Source organism: Alosa sapidissima, chromosome 13, assembly GCF_018492685.1.
Source record: "Alosa sapidissima isolate fAloSap1 chromosome 13, fAloSap1.pri, whole genome shotgun sequence".
Taxonomy (NCBI): domain Eukaryota; kingdom Metazoa; phylum Chordata; class Actinopteri; order Clupeiformes; family Clupeidae; genus Alosa; species Alosa sapidissima.
This window is the reverse complement of record NC_055969.1, coordinates 33,003,017-33,014,636: the sequence shown is the minus strand read 5'-3', so window position 1 is coordinate 33,014,636 and position 11,620 is coordinate 33,003,017. Positions and strand designations below refer to the sequence as shown.

Genomic DNA, 11,620 nt, shown 5'->3' with positions numbered 1-11,620 from the left:
GCTGGCTGGAGCTAATTGGTTAATGCTCCAAGAGTGGCACCCAGACACACGCACACACACACACAGGCACACACACACACACAGGCACACACACGCACACACACACACGCACGCACACACACGCACACACACACACACACACACACACACACACACACAGGCCCCACACATGGCAGCATTTCCCTCCTCTCTATCTGACTCTCCATCTCTCCATCTCTCCGTCTGCACACACCCCAGAGAGCGCTCCCTCCTTCACTCTGCTGCCCCCCCCACCCCTCACTGTGCTTTATTACAAATATTACACAGCAGTGAAAAAGCCCCCCAACTTTATGGATGTCTGAGGTCACAGACAGTCACTCGGTCAGTGTGTGTGTGTGTGTGTGTGGACCAAGCAGACAGACAGCAGACAGAGGTGGATGACATCATATGAACTTTATGTCCACTATGAGTTCTGCATGCTAAAAATCAGTGACAGACCCTGTCCATCTGACACACTGTCTGTGTCTGTGTCTGTGTCTGTGTCTGTGTCTGTGTCTGTGTCTGTGTCTGTGTCTGTGTCTGTGTCTGTGTCTGTGTCTGTGTCTGTGTCTGTGGTCCATATTTCTATGCTTCATGTGACTGGCTTGACCATGGAAAACGCTGTGAGCTCTGTCCATTAGACTAACACAGTTGTGCTCTACACACCCACACCAGCTCACAAGCTGTACAACAGCATAAGCCTGGCTCCTGATAGTCAGGTGGGTACCTTTTCACAGCATCACACACACTAACACAAACACTGTGACCTTGCCAAATATCTGGGATTGGACAAAACACTCCTTCCCTGTTTAATGAGGTGCCAATCACCTCCCACTCAAGACTGGATCACTTCCTCACACTCTAGAACACCTGGAGCAAGAACAGCTTTTGAGAGATGCATTTCATGCATGTCAATCAATCAAAGCGGCTCCACTTCTGCATTCTCGTAAAGTAAAACCAAGAGCTGGAGCTGATTCTCAGGTGGCATGCGGAGTATAGGAATAGCACACGCACGCACGCACGCACGCACACACACTGGAACTGATTCTCAGGTGGCGTGCGGAGATTAGGAATAGCATGTTTGCAGAAAGCTCTCATATCTGAATGCTGCGGGACACATGGAGCCCTTCCAATGTTAAAAGTAGAATTAATTTACCCACACCAAATGATTCCCACACACACACACACACACACACACACAGTGACTTACGGGAGCTGACGGTGTCCACATACTGGGGCAGGTATGGGGCCCACAGATCAATGGTGTCCTTCCTGCCAGACTGACCAATCCTCCGCAGCTCAGCCAGCAGCAGGGCCTGGGCCGCCTCCCTCACCTGCCAAGCACGCCAAACACACATTAACAAACAAACAAACAAACATATTTAAATGTACACACACCACCAAAAGCACCCAAGCAGCACAGGAAGATGGAGGTCTCAACCTGAATGGATAAAAACATGGCCTCCGACAGGTGTGCTCTTCATAGAAAACGTAAGAGGTGTACAGGAACACCTGACGAAGACCAACATTGGAAGCGTTGTGCAATAAAATCACTTCGGGAGCAGCAGCAACAGTGTGCGGGTACTTTTTTCTTTATTTTATAAAGGATTTCGAACACCAAAAAAGCTCGGCAGTGTGTGTGTGTGTGTGTGTGTGTGTGTGTGTGTGTGTGTGTGTGTGTGTGTGCCCTACTCACCTCCAGGCAGCGGTCCTGCCAGCGGCGGGCCAGCATCTCCAGCAGGGGGGGTCGGAACTTGTCCAGTCCCAGCAGATCGGGCAGCATCACGCAGTGCATGGCAGCCAGCTGGCTCCAGCCTAGCAGAGCAACACAGCAACACACTCAGCTCCACGGCCACATATACACCACCCCCCACACACACACACACACACACACTTACTCACTCACTCACGCAGTCCACATGCACTGACCTGCTTTATGACCTGTCTGCCCAGTGTCCGTTAACAAACATAAACACTACAATATTGCTCACACCACTGGACTGTAACAACACAAGGATATACACACATGCCAACAGACATGGCTGTGATGACCATTATCTCTTCCTTCTCTTCCTCCCCCACCTCTCCCTTGCTCACACACAGACTTACTCTTTCACACACACACACACACACACACACACAACCAGAGCAGCATTAAAGTAGACATTAACATTGTTCTGGATATTTCCACGCACACACACAGGATAATGGCCCTTCTGACTGATAGCACACAGAGAGCACTGGTCACAGGTCCCTCACACATATATTGTGAATATATGGCTTTGGCATCGGCAATGCTTCAGTGCTGAACAGGGTGGACTGAAGATGCACATGGCGACTGGCTTAATACATACTTAATACGCACCAACAGGAAATGACATTCAAAATGTCAAAGAAATAGGGAGGAATTTCTTTGTGTCCATCAGACTGTGAATACTTACCATTCTCTTGTGAGGAAAGATTGGGCGGAAATTAAGAATGAGAACATATCCAGATGGCAAAAAAACGTTCACAAATATATTGATATTTAAATGTTGCCATCGATTCATCGACATCTATTGCCGTGAATGGCTATAAAATATTACACAATCAGCATAATAGTGTAAACATTTTTCTTTAAATTCAAGTATAAATATTCATTCATTCAAATATCATTTTATGACAAAGATCATTATGATTTAATTCTCCAGGGAGCAATACTCTTTGGACAGACTAAATAAAAACCAGCTGCTATTAAAAGCTACAATGCTATGATCTAATACAGCACTAATGCTATTAGCCTAAATACTGAACGCCAGGAAGGAGGATGGCTGACTGGGGTTCAGGAGGAGAAAGAGAAAGAGAACTACGGATCAACATGCTTGCTTCACTTATGAGATCCAAAAAGGTCCAAGGCTTTGTTTCAGATAAAGAAACAATTATGAAGTTTGACATTCATTTGGTCCAATGGCACTAGCACCAATTTACACCCATTTCAAAAGGAAATTTGAACAGGAAGGCACATTTGAAAAGACATTCTCAAAAGAAGAGGTTTTTTTTTTTTTTTTTTTGGGTGGGGGGCGACGACAATCAACCCAATAAAGAAAAAAAGGCAAAAAATTCTGAAAAATAGGCCAACCAGTTGATGAGTGTAAAAAAAGAGATTTAGCCACAGCTGAAAGAGAAGAAAATACATTTTGGCAGAGGAGAGAAGGTATGTTCTCCATCTGAAGATGGAGAGAATTTAAAAACATTCAGATATACTGTACATTCGTGTAAAAGCAAATCTCATCAAAAAGTAGAGAAAATGACAGTTTATAGGGAGGTGGGTAGGTAGCCTCTTGTGTGAGTGTATATGTAAGAGGCGTGTGTGTGTGTTTGTTATTGAAAAGGGGTTCAAATACTCCCTCTTAAGTGAACAGAGCAAGCATGCAGACCGTGCGAGTCACATGAAGCACAAAACACAGACAGAAACCGTAAGACAGACATAAAGACAAAGACGGACAGACAGACAAAGACGTGAGACAGGGACGCAAACTCAAACAATCTAGGGACCAAAAAAAGGAAGGATTGAACAAGACGACCGGAACGAGACAACATGAGACACACTAGGACAGTCTGACACCACACACACAAACACACACACACACACACACACACACACACACACACACACAAACTATAGACAAGATACTCCAAAATAAAATACAGGCGTGGAAGAACAGGTGAAAAGCAGCGTATGGCAGATGGCAGCACAAAAAGAAAGAGATAGAAAAAGAGATGGAGAGAGGGAGGAAGGGAGGGAGGGTGAGGAGGAGAGATGAAGCGCTGTTATTCGGGGAAGAGTACCTTCGTTGACTGAAGGACAGGGATGAAAAGCAGGGCCAGTGAGACTAGCCCCAGAGCCGGGCGGCCCAGTGCTGGGGGCAGCAGCGGCAGCAGCTTGCAGAAGAAGAGGAAGATAAGTAAAGGAGAAGAAAAAAAACAGGACAAAACAAAGAAAAGAAAGAAAGAGAGAGAACACGAAGACTCCCAGCAGTTTCAGGTGAACAGGAGAAAGAGAGAGAACACGAAGACTCCCAGCAGTTTCAGGTGAACAGGAGGAAGAGAGAGAACACGAAGACTCCCAGCAGTTTCAGGTGAACAGGAGGAAGAGCAGTTAGTAAAGCATATAGAGACCAAAGTAAAGGTGTAAAGAGCTGACAGACAGTTAGGGACAGACCTGGCTCCTGACATGCTTCAGATTTATATATTTAGTGTAGATATTATTTAAAATAAGGAAGAATATGGCTATGTTGATAATGTTACCCATCAAATCTATAATTAGCATAATCTGTGTATGCATATTGCTGGCTGAGTATTTTCTATTTATATATGTTTCTCTGATGAGCTTTAGCTAGGAAATGTCATCTGCTATAAATCTGAAAATAATCCCTTAAACTCTTAAAATGAATGTGCTGAAAACAACACAACTTGTCTAGATATGGACAACACCGTTCGTTTTAAGAGTGTTCCAGCCAAATGCAGCTAAATGAATAGCATTACTACTGTGTGATATGAAGCAGGTTACAAAACTGTTTTGTGTTGCTCATAATATTATCTGACTAAGAAGGGATTTTGATGGTTTTCCCTGAAATTAGCTGTAAAAAAGGAACCGTTCTACATACAGACATACAGAACGCAGAAATCGAACAGCTTACTAAGACCTCACATAGAGACAAACACACATGAAACACGACATACTAACTTTAGTGGACAGAGAAAAAGAGGTTTATACATAAGACATTTATTCCTGTCAGACACAGAGGGTGTGTGAGAGAACTCAGTGGACAGAGGCCTTCTGTCATTTCACATCAGTGCAGATGGGAGATGAAGTCTCTAGCAGGTGATGCCCGACAGAGCATGTTAAACCCTGCGCCGCTTTAAAAGAAACATGCTCTGGACTTCAACTCCCATGAGCACTCAGTGCAGGCTGGCATCCAGACTGAAATCCCCCCACTGCAGGCACGAGAGCCCCAGGTGAGCAGGCAACAGCTCAAGCCATGCAGACAGTGAATGAGTCACCCGAGAAAAACAGGCACAAAAGAGCAGTAAAGAGAGAGAGCGACAGAAAGAGAGCGAGAGAGAGAGAGGGAGAGGGAAAGAGAGTGAGGAGAGAGAGAGGGAGAGGGAAAGAGAGTGAGGAGAGAGAGAGAGAGAGAGGGAGAGAGAGAGAGAGAGGGAAAGAGAGTGAGGAGAGAGAGAGAGAGGGAGAGGGAAAGAGAGTGAGGAGAGAGAGAGAGAGAGAGAGAGGGAAAGAGAGTGAGGAGAGAGAGAGAGAGAGGGAGAGGGAGAAGTGAAAAGACACAAAGACAGGGAGAAAAAGAGAGTTCAGTCTGTGAGTTAGTGTGAGGAGAGGGGGTGCAAAAAAAAAAAATCAAGAAAGAAAATGTCAAGCAAAGTTGCCATGACAACTTCTATTGTACATGTATGGGTGTTCATCAGCCAAGATGGTGAAGCTCCAAGTCATTCCACAATAACTCCCTAAGGGCCCTTTATCCATCTCCTCCAGGACCACGAAGATGCCATTAGCAATCAGAGATGTGCTATAAATGTTTATCTATCTGGCAACACTGGGCCACTTTGTCCAGCCAGTGGAGAGCTTGCTGTTTGTATAGCCGAGGCATCTTCCAGATCTTCCCATCTCGGCACCTCGGCGTTCCCCCGTGGTCAATATGTGACAGGCCGGGAAGCTCCACAACAAAAACATTCGTTTCTCCAAACCTCCCTTTTGCCTTAACAAGGCAGGCACGTGCCCCACGCCTCGTCTTGGCACCCACTTTAAAAGACTCCATTAAAAAACACTTCATAATACAACCTGGGAGCTGTTTCACAAACCAGTCCAGATCAATATGGCAGGAAACGGGGGAAGAGGGAGGGGAAAAAAGAAGGAAGGAGGAGAAGAGAGGACGATAAAGAACAAGAGGAGCTGGGGGGGGGGGGGGGGGGGAGAAAAAAAGCTCTGTGTGTTGAATAACTTTCATTATCTCTTCAAACTTAAAGAGCACTCAGGAATCAATAGGCTTGGAGCGCATCAACAAGCCATGGATGCTTCTCGCTATTCTGAAGTCCAGGGAAAACCCACTCAGATGTTTATATTCGCACCAGAGAAGGCTGGGCGAGTCATCGCGGCGTGTTTGTTTTCCCACCAGGCCGGCTCTGACACGCGGCACGACGGAGCGGGACTGGCACGTGTCAGAGAGTTTAACACGCTTGGTAAAAACTCTTGAAGGGGCTTCACAGAGCAACAAAGATATTAGCATGTCAATGGCCCGTGGTGGCTTCTGGTGACAGAGGGCTCCAACAATGGGCTCAAGGCCACTCGGGGTCTACATGAGGCCCTCGAGAGAGATGGAGTGTGTGTGTGTGTGTGTGTGTGTGTGTGTGTGTGTGTGTGTGTGTGTGTGTGTGTGTGTGTGTGTGTGTGTGTGTGTGTGTGTGTGTGTGTGCACTTTGGCACATGTAAGTGTACAAACAAGCTGTGGCACCCACCTGGCATTGTCCTCCAACATAAACAAGGCCACTTCAAGCCTATACAATATTTAAACCATCACTAAAATATAATATTACTTTCACAATACCATCAATCATAACTACAGCATACAAAGATAGATCACTTTAACTGTTAGAAGTTGTAGCAGCAGAGATTGAAGTGGTGGGAGAGAATAAATATGTAGCAATACATCGCAAAACTGCATATCGTTCACAAACATTTTCAAATCCGTTTTCAAATTTAGAACTGTGACTGGCAAACCAAGTGCAACAGCCAAACACAGTAAATCTGCCACTCGACAAGTCAATAAAGTCAGTCATCTGGTTCAAAGAGAAACCAAATTATTAACTGATGTAATATATGGGGTAATGTGTAGGGGTTTAAAAAAAAAATACAAATATTTACTTAAAAAATTACATAGATAAGTTGGATAATATATGTAATCTATCTACAAAATACCATAACCATAACCATCTAGTATTCTTTTCATCTAAATGAATCAATATATTGTATAACAAAGATAATTATAGATAAATATCAAAACAAAGTACTGGTATTAATTCCTGTCAAATATAAAAAAATGATATCTAAAATACAGTTTATTCAAAAGAATGACTTTCAAGAGTTCCAGTCAAATCTTGACTCCGTAGCAAAAGTATCTCTTTCTCATGAATAACGGAGAGGTCCAGAGGTCTTGTTGAAGACTTGCCCTTGTGTCTGAGAGTGCATGTGTGTGTGTCCACTCAAGTAGTGTAGGGCATGTGTGTGTCAGCTCAAGTATAAGATGAGATTATACGTTACTGCCCAGACTAGCGTACAGCACCCTCTCATTCATTTATAAAGAGGCGCACTCACACTCTGACCCGCACTGCTGGCAAACCAGCAGTTACACACAAGGACGACTGGACTTTAACAGTCCTCAGAGAGCTGGGCTCCATGACTGAGATAGCGTACCACCATGGGAGTTTGGTCCCTAGAGTGTGAGTGAGTGAGTGAGTGTGTGTGTGTGTGTGTGTGTGTGTGTGTGTGTACCCTTCTGTACTGGAGGTGGACTAGTGTGGGGCGGGATGCTGTGGGAGGGCTGGCACCCCTGGGGTGTGTGTGTTCCAATGCAAGGGGGGAGTGTACCCCCTGTGTGTGCAATGGTGTACTGTATGTAATTGAGAATGTGTGTGTCTGTGTGTGCGCGCATCTCTGTGTGTGTGCGTGTGCCTGTGGGTGTGTGTGTGTGCGTGTGCCTGTGCGTGTTTGTGTGTGTGTCCCTGTGTGTGTGTGTGTGCGTGTGTGTGCGGGGCTGTGTGTGTGTGCGCGCGCGCGTGTGTGTGTGTGTGTGTGTCCCTGTGTGTGTGCGTGCGTGCGTGCGTGCGTGCGTGCGTGTGTGTGTGTGTGTGTGTGTGTGTGTGTGTGTGTGTGTGTGTGGTGCTGTAGTCACCTTGTTTGATCTGAGCCTGCATCGCGGGGCTGGAGGCTGGGGGAGGCGGTGGGCCACTCTTCCTGAGGGTCTCTGGGGTGCCCGGTCTGGGGGGGCTGTGAACACAAAAGGCCAAATAAAATATTTAGCACCGGCAGACGCCCGGCTCCCTCCCATAATGCCATTCATGAGGCCTGCCTATTCTAGCAGTGTGTGCTCATGCGTGTCCGTCTGTACCAACACGCATCCCAACAGGCTACAGTGTGTTTGTGTGTGGATTTGAACGCTCACTCGTAACAATATATTTGATTTCGACACATGTTAATATGTTGGCTGTTGGGAAGTGAGAGCACTCTGTGGTGGTCTGTCCGGCAGAGAGCTTTGGTTGGGGTGTGCAGTGGGATGCTTGTGTTGGGGGAGTGAGGTGAAGGCGAGAGCCCTGCTTGTGTTGGGGGAGTGAGGTGAAGGCCAGAGCCCTGGTTAAAGCCTCATTATCTCCCAGCACCTGCCTGTGGAAAGGGAGCTTTAGCCATCCTGCTCCCCAGCTAGTCGCTTTTCTCCCTCCCACTCCCGTTCTTAATCACCCTCTCCCTCACTCTTCCTTTCTGATCCTTTTCTACTCGACTCCTTCCAACTCTCTCAACCCCCCCTCCCCCGCCCCCGTCCATGAACTTAGCAAGTTCAGAAGAAGGGCTAAGTTGAGGCTAATGTGCTAACGGAGCGCGCGCACACACACACACACACACACACACACACACACAGTCTCCTGCAGTGATCGTTACAGCTGGGCCTTCAGTAGCTTTTCAAACAGCCCTGCTCCATTTGGCTCGGCTGAGAGCACCTGTTGAATCTGCGCTAATGAAAAGCAGCTCTTGTCAGAGCAACGCTGTTAGCCTGCAAGGCTCCTCACACTTACTGAAGAAAAGTTTCAACAGAAAAAAGAAAGAAAGAAAGAAAGAAAGAGGGGAGAAACAAGAATTCAGTCTGATAGACGCCGGCTGTGAAGAGTGAAGTCTCTAAGTAGTGTTTGGTCTGACTGCCGGTGGGCCTTCAAGTAACAGCTAAAAAGGGAAATGTTCCCAAATAAACATAGCCGTGGGATGAATAGAATGACCACAAGTAACTTCCTAACTGGCACCTAGGCTAACTTTCCTGCTTCACAACTTTGACAATGATAATTCTCGGACACAACTTCTTCAGCCTAACAGAGTGGCATGAATGGAGGGATGGTTGTGAAATATTGAGCGCTGTCTGGCTTTCAGTGAGCCACAGTCCCTTCTCTTTCTTCCTCACTTTCTTTCCCCAAGCATTAATCCAAACGCATAACACACACACACTCTATCGACTTCGCTTCATGAAATCGTCATCTCCTGCGCAGATGCTAAATCTTTCACCGCCCAGGAAGCTCAGACAATCAGCCTCTTCTCCACATGCGGCTGGTTGCTGTGCGCGCACACACCCACGGCTACGGGCTAACGGCTCAATACCGCCCTACGCTCGCCTCAAAACAAGCCCTGGCTCCCCGAGAGCTCCAGCTCTTGGCCCTGTTCCCATGCCAGCCAACCTGGGGCAGTGCCAGTGAGTGGGCTCATTACAGCCCCAGTGGCCTGGACACACCCCCAAGCCCAGCGGTCAAAGACAAAGCTGGACCACCGGGGTCCAGAATGCAGACAGACAACAGTGGTAAACAACAGAGGAGGTGAGTCCAGACCTAAGAGCAGACGCATAGAGGTACAGGCTGCAGGAGGAACACAGACACCGTATAGGAGAGTGGGAGCAGAAGACAGAGGGAGAAATGAGAACATGACGGAGGGATATTGTGAGAGAAAGAGAGAGAAAGTTGAACAACAGCAGGAGGGGAAAAGAGATGGAGAGAGAGAGAGAGAGAGAGAGGGAGAGAGACAGAGAGAGAGAGAGAGAGAGAGAGAGACAGAGAGAGAGAGGGAGAGAGAGACAGAGAGAGAGAGAGAGAGAGAGAGAGAGAGAGAGAGAGAGAAAGAAGAAATTGCATCTTTAATGTCCCAGACTTCACACCCTGTAGCCTCTCTGAATGCTGGATGATGTTGGTGTGGAGTGTGAAGTTTGTTTGCTCGTGTGTGTGGTGGAGGAGCGCAGCACACAGAATGTCTGATTGGGAGTGTGAGACCATGACCAGCATGCTCAACCACACTGCTCCCTCACCCACCACCACCCAACATGGCTACTCTGTACTGGGCTACGGTCACATCCATCTACACATGCCTACTAGCTACCCCACATACTGTACCATTTCAATCCTAAGACAATGACAGAAAAATACAACCTCAATTGAAAAAATATATAATGTCCGCAAAACTGCTTTTGACTCCCATATATTTAATGCACAACAGGCAACTGAAGAAGACCCAGCAGGGTCGAAACGTTGCCCGTTGTGCATTAAATATATGGGAGTCAAAAAGTTTTCTTTTGTCCTGCACCTGCCAGAAGGTGGGATGTGCACACAATAACTGTTTGTAGAAAAACACAAGCTCCCTTTGTTTAATCCTTAGAATCTTCAAGCCCATTATGTGGAGAGCTCAAATGTTGGTACAACATTAATAAAATATAGAAACAAATAATAATTGATACCAAATGTGTACAAAAACAAGTTTATACTACCCTTAATGTCACTCTTTTTCCAAATCTAGGGCCTTGTAGAAAATCAATGAGAATGCTGTACAAACTTGTAATAGTCCAGTCATACTGGGAACATGTTTGTCTTCCACCCTACCAAGATTCGGCTGCCTATGAATCATACTTTTCATTATGTTCATGCCCAAACATTGCTTCCCAGATAATGTGATTTTCAGGCTGTAAAACTGAAGTAATTTCAATGGCTTAAAATAATATGAAGACATAGGATTTGAACAGAAATATTTTATAGGCCTTGGTTTTGGGACCCATTCTTGATATAGACAAGGTTTGAACAAAATCTGAGATGGTGCAGCAACAACCTTATCTGATTTGACACGGAACGTAGCATTAAGTATTCTGAGCAAAGACTTTAATCTCAAACTGAATCTTTCAGAAAGTTTTTGACTCTTTACTGCCCTATGTTCAAGGTTTTTCATGAATTCAGTCAAAAGTATTATTTCTCTAAAGTCCACTTCTTTTCACTGCAATCAAATGTTATATTCCAGCTACACTAAATTCAATATTAATTGGCATTTAACCCGAATATGTTCATATTCCATTTTCAAGTCTTGAAAAGGTCTAAGTGTAAGATTAAAAAGGATGCTTCAAAGGATTTACTTCTTCAAAAACAGCCTGCATTCTTCAAATCACAGTATATAATACTTTCTTTAGCTATCTTCAGCCTATTTTGCTTGTAAAGACCGCACCTAGTCAAATGTATGAATACAGCTATTAACTTCAGCCTTGACTCAGAGATTGTGCTGAATTTGAATGGCATATGAGACCAGCCTCATGTGTCAGTGTGGCTGTGCTGTGTGTCTGCTTGGGCATGTTCAGGTGTGTCTGCTTGGGCATGTTCAGGTTTGCTTGGGCATGTTCAGGTGTGCTGTGTGTCTGCTTGGGCATGTTCAGGTGTGCTGCTGTGCCTGCTTGGGCATGTTCAGGTGTGCTGTGTGTCTGCTTGGGCATGTTCAGGTGTGCTGTGTGCCTGCTTGGGCATGTTCAGGTGTGTCTGCTTGGGCATGTTC

At 45.9% G+C, this 11,620-nt stretch overlaps 1 protein-coding gene across 3 annotated transcripts in view; it reads right to left on the bottom strand.

The window, feature by feature from the left end:
* The window catches only part of LOC121679857 (WD repeat-containing protein 7), a 155,946-nt gene that overhangs the window by 108,286 nt on the left and 36,040 nt on the right, over positions 1-11,620 (bottom strand). For 2 of the 3 annotated variants that reach the window (XM_042058907.1, XM_042058906.1), the window contains exons 17-20: positions 7,962-8,056; positions 3,847-3,939; positions 1,715-1,833; positions 1,229-1,352 (exon numbers count right to left, since the gene is read on the bottom strand). In XM_042058907.1, coding sequence (XP_041914841.1) covers positions 1,229-1,352; positions 1,715-1,833; positions 3,847-3,939; positions 7,962-8,056 — 431 coding nt within the window. The remainder of the gene's footprint in view (positions 1-1,228; positions 1,353-1,714; positions 1,834-3,846; positions 3,940-7,961; positions 8,057-11,620) is intronic. The other variant, XM_042058908.1, reaches the window with a different exon arrangement.